At 39.6% G+C, this 18,011-nt stretch overlaps 1 protein-coding gene across 1 annotated transcript in view; it reads right to left on the bottom strand.

Moving 5' to 3' along the window:
• The window catches only part of LOC128691097 (homeobox protein six1), a 421,283-nt gene extending 404,436 nt beyond the window's left edge, over positions 1-16,847 (bottom strand). The window contains exon 1 of the mRNA XM_053779898.2: positions 15,129-16,847. Within this exon, the coding sequence (XP_053635873.1) occupies positions 15,129-15,784 (656 nt within the window). The 5' untranslated portion in view covers positions 15,785-16,847. The remainder of the gene's footprint in view (positions 1-15,128) is intronic.
• Positions 16,848-18,011: the final 1,164 nt, after the last annotated feature.

Here is an 18,011-nt window from a genome sequence, read left to right as displayed (position 1 = left end):
TTAAAAAAATAACAAAGTTAGATTGGGTCCTAGGTTTAACATTTGTGTGATATAATTGTGAGTAACATTTAAGATATACAATTTATAAGGTTCAGTTATTCAGTATTTATTTGGTTTTGAGTGAGTAAGTGATCTTTGAGAAGAGACTTGAATTTATAAACAGGTAGTGTTTCTTTTATATTTACAGGTAATGAATTCCAGATTTTAGGGCCTTTTATGTGCATTGAGTTTTTGCATAGCGTGAGATGGACACGAGGAACATCAAAGAGTGATCTGTGCCTTGTGTTATGGTCATGTGTTCTGTTGAGGTTGGCAAGGAGATATTTGAGGGGAGGGTTAATATCAGAGTTAAGTGTTCTATGTATGTAATAGGTGCAGTAATAAGTATGGATGTTTTGTATGGTGAGTAGGTTGAGTGTTTTGAATATTGGTGGAGTGTGCTGCCTGTAGTGAGAATTTGTTATCATTCTAACTGCAGCCTTTTGTTGGGTAATTAATGGTCTGAGATGGTTAATTGTTGTTGAGCCCCATGCACAAATTCCATAGGTGAGATAGGGGTAAATAAGAGAGTGATAAAGGGCTTAGGGTTTAGGGAATGAGGATGCTCCTGGTGTGCGAAACGTCTCCCAAAGAAAAATTTCCCATAGTTTGTGTATCTATAAACTTGTCAGTACCAGCTACCTTGTGTGATGATAATTATGTCTCATTTATTAATGCCTTTCATTCGTGTGTGCACTTCTGATATATGACCCAAGGTTCATGCTTCTTAATATATACGCTGGAAAAAAATTTTGGCACTGGGATCAACCCTCTTATCTCTTTGTACGTTACCCAATGCATCGGCGACGATCCCCGGAGTATGTGTATATATCTATCTATTTATCTATTTATCCATCTATATATATATTATATATATATATATATATATATATATATATATATATATATATATATATATATATATATATATATATATATAGATAGATAGATAGATATGTATATGCAAGGAATTCGCAAGAGCAGGCGAAATATACACAAACACTGATCTCTGGCTGAAGGAGACTCGAACCTACGAACCTTGGAACAAGGTACGAACCTTGTTCCAAGTTTCGTATGTTCGAGTCTCCTTCAGCCAGAGATCAGTGTTTATACACACACACACACACACACACACACACACACACACACACACACACACACACACACACACACACACACACACACACACACACACACACACACACACATATATATATATATATATATATATATATATATATATATATATATATATATTATGTAAGACAAGCCACGGGGGTGGAAATCTATATATGTGTGTGTGTGTGTGTGTGTGTGTGTTATTGTTAGGAGGTATACTCTAGCAGGGATCTTAGAACTGTGCAGAATTATCCAAGCGAGACCTCATCAGCGATGTGTAAAGTTATAATAACACTGTATAATAATAGGACTTGTGCTACTTATACTTCTTGATATGAAGCCAAGCAGTCTTAAGAAGCTTGTGTAAACAGTCACCTCTACAGCGCATCAACACCGCAGATCCCTAACACAAAGGAAAAATGTTACGACACAACATTACATCACCTAAGCACACTTAACACATACTTTTCTTGCTGGGGCTAATATATATATATATATATATATATATATATATATATATATATATATATATATATATATATATATATATATATATATATATATATATATATATATATACTATATATATATATATTACTTGGCTGAATCAGCCAGACTCATGTTCATTCTAAATGTTTTGTGTATAACCTAAAGAAGAACTTGAGTAATAAAAACAAGGGAATTGCTAACTCGTTTTACTCCTTGAAAATGTGAACTGAACGGGAAAATTTTACGGGAATATCAAAATATAGTGTGATGGAGGCAGGTGAGATGCGGGCAGTGTTTGTAGCACCTAGGGAATGCACGCAGCGCGGGGATCAGAGAGCCCTGGGTGCCTGCTAGCCACTTTGACAGGCAGTTAAGAGCTAATGAAAGATGCAAAGGCATCTTAACGGGAAGACTGGTGTTGCTGGGTGGGCACTTGCTAGCTTCTTGCAAGAAATGCTGTGACTAACCCCCATCACCTGAGGACTCATCTTTCCCTCCTTATTTCTCCTGGTAGAAACAGTTACATAACGCTTGGTACTTGCTCGGTGTCAAGTTTAGCATTTTGTACCAAAACAAATCTATCAACCAAACGTTGCCTTGCTAAAACTTACGTATAATAATGTACCTTAGTTTAAATAATTTAAATTAAAATTTACATAAATATGCTTATATATTTTACATGGAAAGAAGGGATATAATCTTCAGTGACCCGATTATCCTTGTCATTTTTCTTAAGGTAATCATCAACAGCCTCATTGGTCGGAGACCATTCATCAACAGACGGAGACTTCATCCTCCACCGCTGGATGTCTAACACCGGTTTAGCGCTTTAAGAAAAACCAACTGGAAAAGTCCAGGTGTCTTTCATTTATAAGAACAACGACCCATTAGCCAAGTGGCGCAAACGTGGAGAAATTTTAAAGCTGAGAAGGAAATGGAGGTCTCCATATGCAAGATAATTACCCACGTCAAACTGATTACCCACGTCAAACTGATTACCCACCTCATACTGATTACCCACGTCAGACTGATTACCCACTTCAAACTGATTACCCACAGTCATAAGGTAACATCTTGCTAGGATTATGCTTCACCTGCGTAGAAATATGTCGCATCTGAATGCACTCCGAGTTTTTATTTAGTAAAACGAGGCAACGCATACGAGTTATCAAGCAAATGCCAAACAAGTCATTAGGATATGGAAAGACCTATCTCTAGGCCTGCCGCACTGAAGCCAGTACCTCGTCAGGCTCTATACAATGTCGCAATAGGTAGGCGGAGTGGGGGGGAAAGAAAAACTCTGAGGTAGAAAACTGGTGTAAGCGCGTCCGTCTTAGCGGGAGAATATGGCTTGCTACCTCTCAGTTTTTCCACTCTGCCTACCTCTTGCAACATTGCACAGATCCTGGTGAGATACTTGCTATAGTGCGAAAGGCCTAGAAATACCCCTCCATATATATATATATATATATATATATATATATATATATATATATGTATATATATATATATATATATATATATATATATATATATATATATATATATATATACATATATATATATGTCGTGCCGAATAGGCAGAACTTGCGATCTTGGCTTAAATAGCAACGTTCATCTTGCCATATAGGACAAGTGAAAATTTGTGTATGTAATAATTTCGCCAAAATCATTCTGAACCTAACGAAAAAAATATATTTCACTGTGTTTGTTTAGTATTAAATTATTGTAAACAAATCTAAAATATATTTAGTTGGGTTAGGTTAAAATAAATTGTTCTTGTTATAATAAGGTTAGGTAAGTTTTCTAAGTTCCTTTTGGTGCAAAATTATAAATTTTTACATCAACATTAACGAAAAAAAATATATCTATAAACCTATAAGAGAAAATTTTAGAAAGGGCTTAATTTTAAATGAGTTCTTGCTAATTGACCAGTTTTACATATTCGGCACGACATATATATATATATATATATATATATGTGTGTGTGTGTGTGTGTGTGTGTGTGTGTGTGTGTGTGTGTGTGTGTGTGTGTGTGTGTGTGTGTGTGTGTGTGTGTGTGTGGGAGGGTATTTCTTATTCCATATTAAGATACAAGCGATATCCCAGAAATTAATAATTATAGAAGAAAGTAAATTATGCAGGTTGACAGTAACTGTCAGCAAGGTACACAGTGACAGCATGGTTCACAGTACCTGTTAGCATGGTTGACAGTAACTGACAGTATGGTTGACAGCAACTGTCAGCATGGTACAATGACTGTCAGCATGGTTGACAGTAACTGTCAGCATGATTCATGGTAACTGTCAGCATGGTTAACAGTCACTGTCAGCCACTAGCAGCATCAAGCAGACAGATTATATCCACGTTGGTCACCAGGCCACACTGAACTGCTTTCAAGACATCTTAAGTGACCTCAATTAATGTCTTAGTAAACCACTAGCTAATTTCCATAATAAATCATAAGAACATAAGAAAGAAGGAGCACTGCGGTAGGCCTACTGGCTCATGCTAGGCATGTTAAAGTCACTTACTAGCCTAAGTTAGTCACTGCAAATCGGTATCATGTAGACGAAGATGATGTCCAATGCGATACCTGTTCCCTAAATGCGATACCTGTTCCCTAAATGCGATATCTGTTCCCTAAATGCGATATCTGTTCCCTAAATGCGATACCTGTTCCCTAAATGCGATACCTGTTCCCTAAATGCGATACCTGTTCCCTAAATGCGATACCTGTTCCCTAAATGCGATACCTGTTCCCTAAATGCGATATCTGTTCCCTAAATGCGATACCTGTTCCCTAAATGCGATACCTGTTCCCTAAATGCGATACCTGTTCCCTAAATGCGATATCTGTTCCCTAAATGCGATACCTGTTCCCTAAATGCGATACCTGTTCCCTAAATGCGATACCTGTTCCCTAAATGCGATATCTGTTCCCTAAATGCGATACCTGTTCCCTAAATGCGATACCTGTTCCCTAAATGCGATATCTGTTCCCTAAATGCGATACCTGTTCCCTAAATGCGATACCTGTTCCCTAAATGCGATACCTGTTCCCTAAATGCGATACCTGTTCCCTAAATGCGATACCTGTTCCCTAAATGCGATATCTGTTCCCTAAATGCGATATATGTTCCCTAAATGCGATATCTGTTCCCTAAATGCGATACCTGTTCCCTAAATGGGAGATATTGCGAGCAGTCGAATTTAGCATCTGTCATAGTGTTAGGCAAAAAGACAGTGCAACTAATACGGTATTTTATTGTGGCAACGTTTCGCTCTCCAGGAGCTTTGTCAGTGGAGCGACAAAGCTCCTGGAGAGCGAAACTTCTACTTCTACCGACATTAATGCCATCTGTCACACTAACCTCAATAAAGAGTAAATTATTTTTATTCATTAACAGTTACTGATAAAGTCGACTTATGATCATAATTTAATCAAAGTGACTCAAGACGATTTTACAAGAATTCGTTCCTGCTTAACAAATTTATAGGCTGCTTCACTAAGATATTTGAAACTGTGGACAGTGATGACAAAACAGTGTTGTTTCTGTCTGTCTCTCTCTCTCTCTCTCTCTCTCTCTCTCTATATATATATATATATATATATATATATATATATATATATATATATATATATATATATATATATATATATATATATATATATAGATATATATATGTCGTGCCGAATAGGCAGAACTTGCGATCTTGGCTTAAATAGCAAGGCTCATCTTGCCATATAGGACAAGTGAAAATTTGTGTATGCAATAATTTCGCCAAAATCATTCTGAACCTAACGAAAAAAATATATTTCACTGTGTTTGTTTAGTATTAAATTATTGTAAACAAATCTAAAATATGTTTAGTTGGGTTAGGCTAAAATAAATTGTTCTTGTTGTAATAAGGTTAGGTAAGTTTTCTAAGATTCTTTTGGAGCAAAATTAAAAGTTTTAACATTAACATTAATGAAAAAAATATATCTTTAAATGTATAAGAGAAAATTTTAGAAAGGACTTAATTTTAAATGAGTTCTTGCTAATTGACTAGTTTTACATATTCGGCACGACATATACATTGTCTCTATGTCCACAGCAGGACTCGAACCTGCAAACTCCGTATCAGACTCCACAGTACTTTTCCGCGGAACTAGACCCAAGATAAGTATGGGCATCCATCCGGAGCTAGACGATGTTTCCCCATACCCCCGGGCACCATACCCCCAGGCACCATACCCCCAGGCACCATACCCCCGGGCGCCAAGCTCGTTTTGAAAGTTATTTCATCGAATCCTGCCACATGCAGTGGACAACGAAAGAGATTTGAAATGCTTAACAGTTCGCAAACAGGCGAAATTATTTGCAAACATTGTCTCTACGTCCACTGCATGTGGCAGGATTCGATGAAATAACTATAAACGAGCTTGGTGCCCGGGGGTATGGTGCCCGGGGGTATGGTGCTCCGGCTGGACGCCCATACTAATCTTGTTACTAGCTCCGTGGTAAAGTACTGTGGACTCTGATACAGAGTTTGCAGGTTCGAGTCCTGCTGTGGACTTAAAGACAATGTTTGTAAATAATTTCGCCTGTTTGCGAACTGTTACGCATATATATATATATATATATATATATATATATATATATATATATATATATTTATAATTAATGTATCCACAAACGAGTGGTTATAAAGGCTATAAAGATTTTTGAAAACAGAATAATGTTAACAGGTTGTGTAATTCTGTCACAGGAAGATATATGTTCCCAGTGTTTACCACTATCAGGTATTTAACAAAACATTTAACTCTTGGTTGGCGCCTCCCAGGTGTTGTAGTCAGTTGGATTCCACCCTTCCCTCATGATGAGAGGTTCCTTTGTGCCCGTGAGGGCTTTTGATCCAAAGAAGTGGATCTGTCCTTCACTTTCTTGCATCTAGTATGATTGCTTCTTATTCTCCCCAGGGAGTCATATAATCCCTACGGGTTTACCGCCTCCCATTCCATCTAAAAATAACGTCGGAGTGGTCTCTATATTTCACAGTAGAGAGGATAGCTGTATGTTGTCTGTCTCGTGAGCCATAACATCCAAAATATAAACATGCCATTAAGCACAATACCTGGAGGTTACCTGGAGGTTATTCCGGGGATCAACGCCCCCGCGGCCCGGTCCACGACCAGGCCTCCCGATGGATCAGGGCCTGATCAACCAGGCTGTTACTGCTGGCCGCACGCAGTCCGACGTACGAGCCACAGCCCGGCTGATCCGGCACCGACTTTAGGTATCTGTCCAGCTCTCTCTTGAAGGCAGCCAGGGGTTTATTGGCAATTCCCCTAATGCTTGATGGGAGGCTGTTGAACAGTTTTGGGCCCCGGACACTTATGGTGTTTTCCCTTAGTGTACCAATGGCGCCCCTACTTTTTATTGGCGGCATTTTGCATCGCCTGCCCAGTCTTTTACTTTCGTAGGGAGTGATTTCTGTGTGCAGATTTGGGACCATTCCTTCCAAGATTTTCTAAGTGTAGATTATGATATATCTCTCCCTCCTGCGTTCCAACGAGTACAAGTCAAGTGCTTCCAAGCGTTCCCAGTAGTTAAGGTGCTTGACAGAACTTATACGTGCAGTAAAGGATCTCTCTACACTCTCTAGATCTGCGATTTCACCTGCTTTGAATGGAGATGTTAATGTACAGCAGTATTCCAGCCTAGAGAGAACAAGTGATTTGAAAAGGATCATCATGGGCATGGCATCTCTCGTTTTGAAAGTTCTCATTATCCATCCTATCATTTTCTTTGCACGTGCGATCGTGGCACTGTTGTGATCCTTGAAAGTGAGATCCTCAGACATTACTACTCCCAGGTCCCTTACATTAGTTTTCCGCTCTATTGTATGGCCGGAGTCAGTAGTATACTCTGTTCTAGTTATTATCTCCTCCAGTTTTCCATAACGGAGTAGTTGGAATTTGTCCTCATTGAACATCATATTGTTTACCGTTGCCCACTGGAAAACTTTGTTTATATCTTCTTGGAAGTTAACCGCGTCCTCAGCAGATGACAGCCTCATGCAGATCCTAGTATCATCCGCAAAGGATGATACGGTGCTGTGATGTATATCTCTGTCTATGTCTGATATGAGGATAAGGAATAAGATGGGGGCGAGTACTGTGCAATAACTCTTGTTTATTTTCTAGTGTCTTTCAATAAACCTTAAGACAAGCAAATTAAATTTATTCTCAGTTAAAATGAAGAGGAGAAAAACAATTTCGCTGCAGCAACCATCTCTGCAGTTGAAGTCTGTTTGTTCCCGAAATATTCTGATGCTATGAAATATTTTACATGTGTGTAACAAACTGGCCATCATGGCAGGCATAACTACCATTACTGTCACGATATATTAGCCTCAAGTACATGTATTCAATCTCAACTTGGTAAAAACACGAGACGGCTAATAGCACAAACTATAATTTCTTTCCTCTCCGCCAGATTCGGGAGCTCTCCTCGTTAAACAGGAGAACAAATCTTGCTTAACACATTGCCTTTTACCCACACAACAATGGGCCACATCTTATGTCTACATTTTCAAGTTAAATGTCCCATAGCAGGTGGGCAGACAAATTGTCTTAAGGAGTTAGGACTCATCTGAAGCACACAAGTGTTTGGGAGGTCTCTAAAATCTCGGTTCATTTATATCCACAAAAATCCATAGTAATATCTCTTAAGGCAAGTAAAAGTCTATTCTATTGTCTTGTTAGATTTACGGGTCGTCTATGAGAGGTGAAATATAGAACTTAACTCTTAGCAGTGTCGTTAAATGCTTTTATGCGATTCATAGTGGGAGGTGCTCACTGTTCCCACGGTACCGTCTAGAGAAGACAACATGCACAAGCTTTTAATAGACGCAAAGCTTCTCTTTGCTTATAGCTTTAACATGTGTGATGACTTGGTAAAGCTCCACACATAGCGAAACGTTGTTCCGATAAAAAAAAAAGGCTCGTTGTGCGATGCGAGTCTTCTCGTCACTATTATCGGCAGCACGTCTCTAGCAGCCACGGTGTTGAAGGTCATGTCTCTGGCGACCCTTCACGTACATAACACCATCCTTCATCCCCCGAAAACTCTACCAATACAACTATTACACATATCTACCCAGAAATGCAAACAGTACGGCGTTATACCTTGTAAAAAATTATACTAGGATCACACAGTTACACTTAGATACACCAAACAAAAGAAGAGAACTTCAAATTATACATAGACTGTATTACATTTAACTTCGAGTTGAAAGAACGAAGAGCACTTGACATCAACATATTTAATTAAGGTATTTATCGCCCAGGAGCATTTGACCCTTAAGGTGACGAATAGACAAATAATTTATCTACAGAAGAATCTTTCAAGATCTCCAAAGTATACCTTTGATGGGTTTCAAAGGTGTTCCTACTCTCTCACCACGACCCTGGGGAAAGCCTTGTCTGATGTTTGCCTAGTCAAGCAGGCTGTTGCTTTTGACGGCCTGCTGGCCATGTATTCGTTACAGGCTGGTTGATCAGGTACTTGACGGAAGAAATTGCCTAGTTTCCTCTTGAAGACTTCTACACTTGTTTCAATAGAGTTTCTGATATCTTCTGGCAAGATGTTGAAAAGCTTGGGACCACGTAAGTGAGACTTGAGTGTAGAAAGTGTGAACCAGTGCCAAGATTATAGGGAGTGTGACCTGAGTGTTGGTAGTGTGAACCGCCAGTGTTGGGAGAGTGAACCAGTGTAGGTAGTGTGAACTACCAGAATGTAAGGAGTATGAGCCACCAGAGTGTAGGGAGAGTGAACTACCGGAGTGGAAGGAGTGTGAACCGCCAGTGTAGGGAGTATGAATCACCAGAGTGTAAGGAGGGTGAACCAGTGTCAGAGTGTAGCCTCCCCAGGGAGCGTGGGCCACAAGTAGCCTCGAGGGCACTCTTCTGGGGCCCTTGAAACCGTCACAACACAGGACAATCATTCTAACTGGAGCGTCACTCACCCGTCACTCGTGTCGTTACTCATCCAGCTGGTGAAGGCACTAACTGGAGCGTCACTCACCCGTCACTCGCATCGTTACTCATCCAGCTGGTGAAGGCACTAACAAATGATTCTTCAGCCTTTTGTGAACAGAAAATTACACTCGGAACGCATAATATTAGGCTAATGATGGACGCATTTGCCGTCGACCGTTCGATATATATATATATATATATATATATATATATATATATATATATATATATATATATATTTCGTGCCGAATAGGCAGAACTTGCGATCTTGGCTTAAATAGCAACGCTCATCTTGCCATATAGGACAAGTGAAAATTTGTGTATGCAATAATTTCGCCAAAATCATTCTGAACCTAACGAAAAAAATATATTTGATTGTGTTTGTTTAATACTAAATTATTGTAAACGTATTTAAAATATATTTAGTTGGATTAGGCTAAAATAAATTTCTCTTGTTGTAATAAGGTTAGGTAAGTTTTCTAATATTCTTTTGGTGCAAAATTAAAATTTTTTACATTAACATTAATGAAAAAAATATATCTTTAAACGTATAAGAGAAAATTTCAGAAAGGATTTAATTTTAAATGAGTTCTTGCTAATTGACCAGTTTTACATATTCGGCACGACATATATATATATATATATATATATATATATATATATATATATATATATATATATATATATATATATATAAACTGATCTCTGGCTGAAGGAGACTCGAACCTACGAACCTTAGGACATAGTACGCAGTGCTTTACCAATCTACCCACTGCGTACCTTATCCTAAGGTTCGTAGGTTCGAGTCTCCTTCAGCCAGAGATCAGTGTTTGTGTATATTTCGCATGCTCTCGCGAATTCCTTGCACATATATATATATATATATATTGCTTCTTATTGTGCAGTATATATCCATCCTGTGGACGGTAGCATAAGAGAATATGGATACACAAAAGGCCTAAAAACTAGGCCCCAAAAGGAGCAACGAGAATATATCAAGGTAAATATCTACAACGGATTACCTCTTACAAGCAAAATTTGGGATATTTGCTGAATATGTCTGCTCTCTCATTTTAATTAATAAAATACCTTGATATGGGATGAATTGTAAAGGACCTGCCTAGTATGGGCCAACAGGCCTCCTGCAGTGTTCCTCCTTTCTTATGTTCTTATGTTCTTATATCAGACAGGTTATTATTCTCTGTCTGTTGTTCTCAGTCAGTAGATAATGAAGGGAAGTGTTCATGAACATGACCATAAGGTTCGCCACATTCTTTACATTAAGTTTGATAACATTGCAGGTGAGGTAATAAATTTTGTGACTCGTTGTAGTGTCTGCTTCAAGTTATTACTATTATTTTTATCATTGTTGCAATTATTGTTATTGTTGTAATTATTATATTTTTAATAAAAATTATTTTTGTAATTATTATTGTAGTTATTATACTAATTATTATAAATATAATTATTATAATTATTATTGTCATTATTAGTAGTAGTATTATAATTATTATAAGTTATTATTATTTAGGGAAGCGCTAAACCTACAGAGATCTCACACGAGGCCTGGTCTCAGACTGGGCCGCGGGGGCGTCGACCCCCGAAACCCTCTCCAGGTACCTCAAGGTATACGAGTTTTGAGAGGTATGTTATTTGGTGACCCCTCCCCCCCAAGTGTAAATATGGGGGTGGGAGGGAAGACCCTACATGGCATGTGTAGGGTGAATGGAAGACCCCCACAGTGTGAGGAAAGGAGGTGATCCTCACGTGTGGGGGAGGAGAAGCGTGAGATGCTAGTAGCAGTGCAACCACCCTCGCCCGTTATACATATGGAGGACAGGGAAGGACTAGAGGGAGGGGGGAGGTTTGCTTAACCCCTACGGGTTTAGCGCTTGCAAGTAAAAAATAAAAAGTTTTCTCGGGCCTTATCGTACCTTAATGTGAAGCAACTCCTTGGATCTACCTCCTCCGCTTCATGAAGATCCTTCTACTATCTGACCTTCCTGAAACTGAGAGGGAATTTCCCGACGCTCCTCTGGCAGATTTTCCTCAATCAGTGCCCTCCCCCTTCCTCCCCCCCAACAATTCTTTGTCCTCTCATTTCAAATAGGCTGTCCCTCTCAACCTTATAAACATCTAAGTATTTTGTACGTTATGATCATGTCTCCTCCGGTTCTCAGATTACTCCATGGTAGTTTCCCCTCGGGTAAGAGATAACGTAAAATACCGACAATTATAAAGACGCATGTCCAGTGTTAAAATATTTAACGCCACGAACGCACGTGTTCGTATGTTAGTCTTCTCAACAGGAAGTGTTCTAGTTACAAGCATCTCTATCTATATGTCTATCGGATGTTTGATTAGGTGTGGGCTCCACACTGGTGCTGTAAACTCTACGATAGACATGACAGTGTCTTGTGCAATTCCTCACACTGTATATTACAAGCGTTTTAACATAGTCTATTCAACTGTTCAACCTCCTCTTAAGGGAAGGATTCTTGATCCAAGGAATTGGGCCTGTCATTCCGTTCCTTGGACCGTATCAAATAGCGCTCACCCCAAGAATGCTGTAATAATAATAATGATAATAATAATAATAATAATAATAATAATAATAATAATAATAATAATAATAATAATAATAATTATAACGGCAGTTGTCTAAACTGCTGCTGGATGTTCACGTTCATGTACTTTGTTTAATGGTGGTTAACTATATGTATATACGGATATATAAGTTTAATGAGTTTAACTTAAAATATCCACTGTTTGTATAGTTGGATTTGCTGGGAAACTGACATACTATAATATACATGAAAACGTGCTGTGTAATTTAAAAAAAAGTTGACGTATGGATGTGTCGGGCTTGTGTGTGTACTCACCTATTTGTGGCTGCAGGGGTCGATTCACAGCTCCTGGCCCCTCCTTCACAACTCTTGACTGCACGTGTGTGATGAAGGAAATGACTCCAAATTCTCCCACAGGATGTATACACAGAGTGGTGTAGTTCTCTCAGCGTATATACACTGAGACTAATTTAATCCCTATTTTAGGGATTAAAATAGTGATGTTTGGTGGTGAAAAAGGTTTCGTGCATCACTGTCGTTCGTCTCTCATGTCTCAATAAAGATGCAGTTTTCACTTATTTCTAAAATTAGACGCATTTTCTAATGTATTTTATTTTATTTTATATTTTTTAATATAAACTTAAAGTTTAGTAGGATCAACGAAGCACTTTTTACTAAATTATATATATATATATATATATATATATATATATATATATATATATATATATATATATATATATATATATATATATATATATTCGTTCACCTCTACCAAATATATAAAAAAATCACAAATATAATTTTATTATTTCGTAAGCAACTTATGAAATTAAAGTAACACGCAAGAATCATCTTGCTGAGACTATCATGATATAATGCAGAGAATGTGTGGCATATCTAAGTGTTTTTCCTCGTCAAGCTCACCTTGCCTCGTGATACAGGTATTAAAGCCCTCACAGAGGTGGATAAGTTAGTATATAACATCATCTGATTTGCAGGACCTTTGAACGCCTTGTTGTGTCTTATCATGTGTCAGCATTTATTATTGTTCATTCGGAGCCTGTATTAAGAACCTCTTCTCGCAACGCACCTCAAGGATGACGCCATGTTTTAAGGACGTAGTGCTCCTCCGCTGTCATTGCAGATGTTACTACTACTACTACTACTACTACTACTACTACTACTACTACTACTACTACTACTACGACTACTACTACGACTACTACTACGACTACTACTACGACTACTACTACGACTACTACGACTACTACGACTACTACTACTACTTCTACTACTACTACTACTACTAATAATATTAATAATAATAATAATAATAAAAATAATGCAAATAATGCAAATACTGCTAATAATAATAATAATAAATGAAAATCTACATTTTACATACCATCGTATAAATTTGTGTAGAGGTTCTACGGGCACAGAGCTCTTCAAGTAACAATGGTAAATTATGTAGATTTAACTTAGGATAATACAATGAAGGCAGTGTGAAGATGGCACCAGGTGTTTGTGTCTCATTTATGTCATTGACAGCAGGATGCGCTCACGATGATTATCTTAGGATTATTAACCCCGGAGGTTTATTTACCAAGAACAATCCATGAAATCCAAATGTTGTTTCCGTTGAGGGTCTTTCGCTCTTCTTTCCCAGAATGTAACCCACAACAACTTAAGTGAGCAGGAGAAGTAAGTGTACCTTGCCTCCTGCACGTCTCGTCTCACAGGAAATTCTAAGTTGAAATATAAACGATATGAAGAGAGGAATTCTAAAACTAACGGAGCTGACTTCCTGCCACCTTTTAAGTAGCTACACCTTCAGTATGTTAGGCGACTATGGTGTACAAGTCCTTTGCTCGCAGTCGCTCCATGGTAAAATTATTACTTGGGAGGGGCCCTACAAACGTTTAACGAATAATTATGGAGAAATTAATAGTTGTCAACGGTGAGGTGATGGGGAAGTCACGAAAACAGCAGCTAACTAGAAGGAAAATTAAAACTCTGACTTGAAAGTGGCAGCGTTTAACAAATTACCTGCAGTTAGTGCTTATAGAATAAATCATGTCATCTGGGCCAAAGATGGTTATAGTTGATGTTAGTTTATTCCTCAGGAAAAAAAAATCCCATGACACGGGTCTTGATCGAATAATGACCCGCTTGGTGACTGTTAAAGAATATCGTCAAGACTTCATTTTGTCAATGATTAGTTGTGGCCTTGATATCAAAAGATCACTCAAAATCAACTTCGTTCTTTTTAATGTGGTTTACCTCGTGCTCTGTTTGGGATGGCTATACTCATGCTATATTAATTTATAGACACAGTGAGTGATGATGAGCGATATGCTGACATTTATCTTCCAGGAGATGCCCGAGGTTGTAACTGCATGCCAGGAATGGTTCAGTATAAGCATGCAGTTGTTCGAACACTGGCAAAAACTCATGCGGATTATCAAAATGTTCGCTGTAAAGGTCGACTGGATCCACGTATTAGTACAAGAATGTTTGTAACGGAGAAGACAAGGCGTAGACCATGACCTTGCTAACAAGACGGGAGGCGGCGGACACAAGCGCCGCGGGCTGTGTGAATTGTGTTGCAAGTGTGAGCAATTATCTCTCGTCTGGCAAGGTCGACCCTCAGTCTTCTTACGATGGCCTACTCGGTCTATGACCTCCCGGGACATGAACTTTACAACTTCCAGCGTGGCTTCACCTGATGAGGGTTATGATAAATGGTATAAGTATTCCAAACCCGGCGTCTGCCTGTTCCCACTTCAATACAATAACAGTAAATCAAACATTAAGAACCACTCGAGTGTGTATGGTCGAGGAAGATAAACCTGAGGATACTTGAAGCAAGATGGACTTACCCGTCTTTTTGTTCGGCAGCTCTGTCCCGTTGTCGGCGGTTCTTGAACCAGTTGGAGACCTGTGTTGTGGTGAGGCCTGTGGCTTCAGCCAGCTCACGCTTTTCCCTGGGTGATGGGTACGGGTTGTGAGCGTACCACTCTCGCAAGACGTTCCGTGACTTCTCCTTGAAGCAATAGGAAGTCTCTTCACCGTCCCAAATGGTGCGCGGGAGAGGGAATTTGCGCCGCACGCGATACTTGCCCACGGCGCCAAGCGGTCGCCCACGCAACTTCTCTGCTTCTATGTAGTGCGCCTTCAGCCACAATTGCTGCAATTTTCCGTGATTTTGTATTGAGAAATTGTGCGATTCAAGAATTCGATAAAGGTCTTTGAAGTTGCCGCGGTGGAAGGCAACGAGGGCCTTGGCTTTAAGGACGGACTCGTTCTTGTGCAAGTGTTCGCAGGCGGGCAGTGACCACAGGAACCTGCCCAACCTCTCGATGTTCCCACTCTGCTGAAGGACCTCGCACACGCAGGCAACCTGCTCTTGCGTGAAACCGAAAGATGGGAGCATTGCAGCGGGCGGGGAGAGCGATGACTGCGGTGGCAGCGTCGGCGGGCCCAGGTGTGGGGCCCCTGGATGTCCACCCGCCTCGCTCATAGACCCCACTATCATAATATAATCCGCCACGGTACTAATGTTTACAACACCCACTACGCCCACCCCAGCAGATTTGTCGTGGTCACTACACAGCCAGTCAGGCGCACAACACACAGCAGCGCACGTCCTAACCACACCAAGGGATCACCCAAACTATACTACTAGGCAAACCCAAGCTCACGTTTCCATCCTTCGATACTGCAGGGGCCGGATCGTGTTTTCCCCCGCCCACCAACACAAGAGCGGCCATCTCATTGGATGACTCTAAGCACTTATTGTATGTTGAGCCAACTGGGGCGGGCCTGGGTGGAGCCATCAGTAGAGTTGCTTTTCATCCGGCCAATGACCGTACTCATTTAGGTAGAGGGGTTGGCCGCCTTAACATAAGAAGATGGATGATATAGTGCACACTGTCGGTATTCCTAATCATCACACTTATTCATTAAACGATAAATAGAGTGAGGGAAACATTTGTCAGGGCTCACACAGACACTCTACCTTCCCCAGTGGCTTGCTTCCCTTCTGGCCAGATACCCGCCTCCATACACACTTCCCACCGCTCCAAGCATAATCATTTAATTCTCGTCCCTTCGTAGCGAAGGGAGAGGAACATCCGTCAATCGAAGCCGAACCTCATAACTTCTCTTCATATTCGACTCTAGAGATGATGAAATAAATTGATTGAAAAAAAGCGCGTTGAGTTTTCACTTAATGGACACAGTATTCAATTAGCAACACGAAAACAAAGGCCCTCCCATTAACGCTTGCCCCCCACGCACCAAATGTATTGTGAAAACGCTGAAAAATGGCTTCAATATATCTGGCTGTGATGCAGGGTCATAACGACCCAGCATCACGAACCAGCCGTCAGAGGGTTACGCGTGGCCCAACACTTTACTGGGGCGCCTTCCTGAAAACTCTCAAATTAATGCCTGGCTGATTTGCTGCTGCTGCTCTGTTGTATATGTTAGCTGTGCTCTGCTATTTATGTCTGGCCCTCACAACACCACCTTCGAGCTTAAGTCAAGAAATTCATTCCCGTGAGAAGTAAACGTTCTGTGTGTGTGTGTGTGTGTGTGTGTGTGTGTGTGTGTGTGTGTATATATATATATATATATATATATATATATATATATATATATATATATATATATATATATATATATATATATATATATATATATATATATTAGTGCGGCTGAACCTGAAACTCAGTGTTATCATAAACTGTTTTAATTTTTTGTCATGTTTCTGATTTTTTTTTTTTTTCAGTTTTTAAGAAAGTTTCTTACGAGAAAGTTGTGTTTGCACAACATGAACCAGCATAACAATGCCCTTTAAGGGGAAATTAATAGCCTGTGACAAGAGGCGTGATTGATGAAGCTTTTACTCAAGCGGAAGGCACATAAATAACACTTTCTCACCTCTTTCATGTGAAGTAAAATCGAACTCCAGATACTTGCAATAAACTAGCTGAGCTTTACCTCAGAAGCTGAACACGCCCAACTTGTGTAATGGTGGAACATGCCCTCCAATATATTAATACTTTTTTTTTTTTTGACGCTTTACACTGCGTTAAGTTTTCAACGATGTAAGTTGCTACGAAAAATATCTTAGTGCTTATGAGTCAGATGAGGGCTATCTAACCTAAACTAGCGTAAGGTTAAACGATGCTAGTGAAGAACCCGTGATGCACAAGGTGCTGGAGTTACCTTCCAAGGATCAAAGTGGATGACCACATTCAAATTTCAATATACTTTATACTAATAATAATGACCATGACTAACTATCATAAGCGGGCAACGTAGGTCTGGCAGCGCTGAAGCCGTCATTGTCACATAACTCGTTAGTAATCACACGCTCTCTGTGTAAGCTGAAGATCGGGATTAATGCTGGGGTAGGGAAGTCGATGTAGCTCCCATCACTCAGCGAGCGGCACTAGTACCGCGAACCCAGTACCAGGAACCCGGTACCAGGAGATCACATTACCAAACACACACACACACGAGATGCTTTGAGTCTACCACGGAGACATTTCTCAGATTTCCATTTTATGCCAGTGTATACAATTTTTTTTCAATTATTTTTTATAGTTAAAAAAACATTAGAAAGTGACTTTGTCATCAGTAGTTTAATGAACTGAAGGCAGTTGAGTACACCGCACACACGCACTCACACGTACACATGCACTCACATACACACGCGCCACGCGTGCGCTGATATGCGCGACGCACACAAAACA

This window comes from Cherax quadricarinatus, chromosome 27, assembly GCF_038502225.1.
Source record: "Cherax quadricarinatus isolate ZL_2023a chromosome 27, ASM3850222v1, whole genome shotgun sequence".
Lineage (NCBI taxonomy): Eukaryota > Metazoa > Arthropoda > Malacostraca > Decapoda > Parastacidae > Cherax > Cherax quadricarinatus.
Note: the sequence above shows the minus strand (reverse complement) of the source record. Positions and strands in the feature narration are given on the sequence as shown.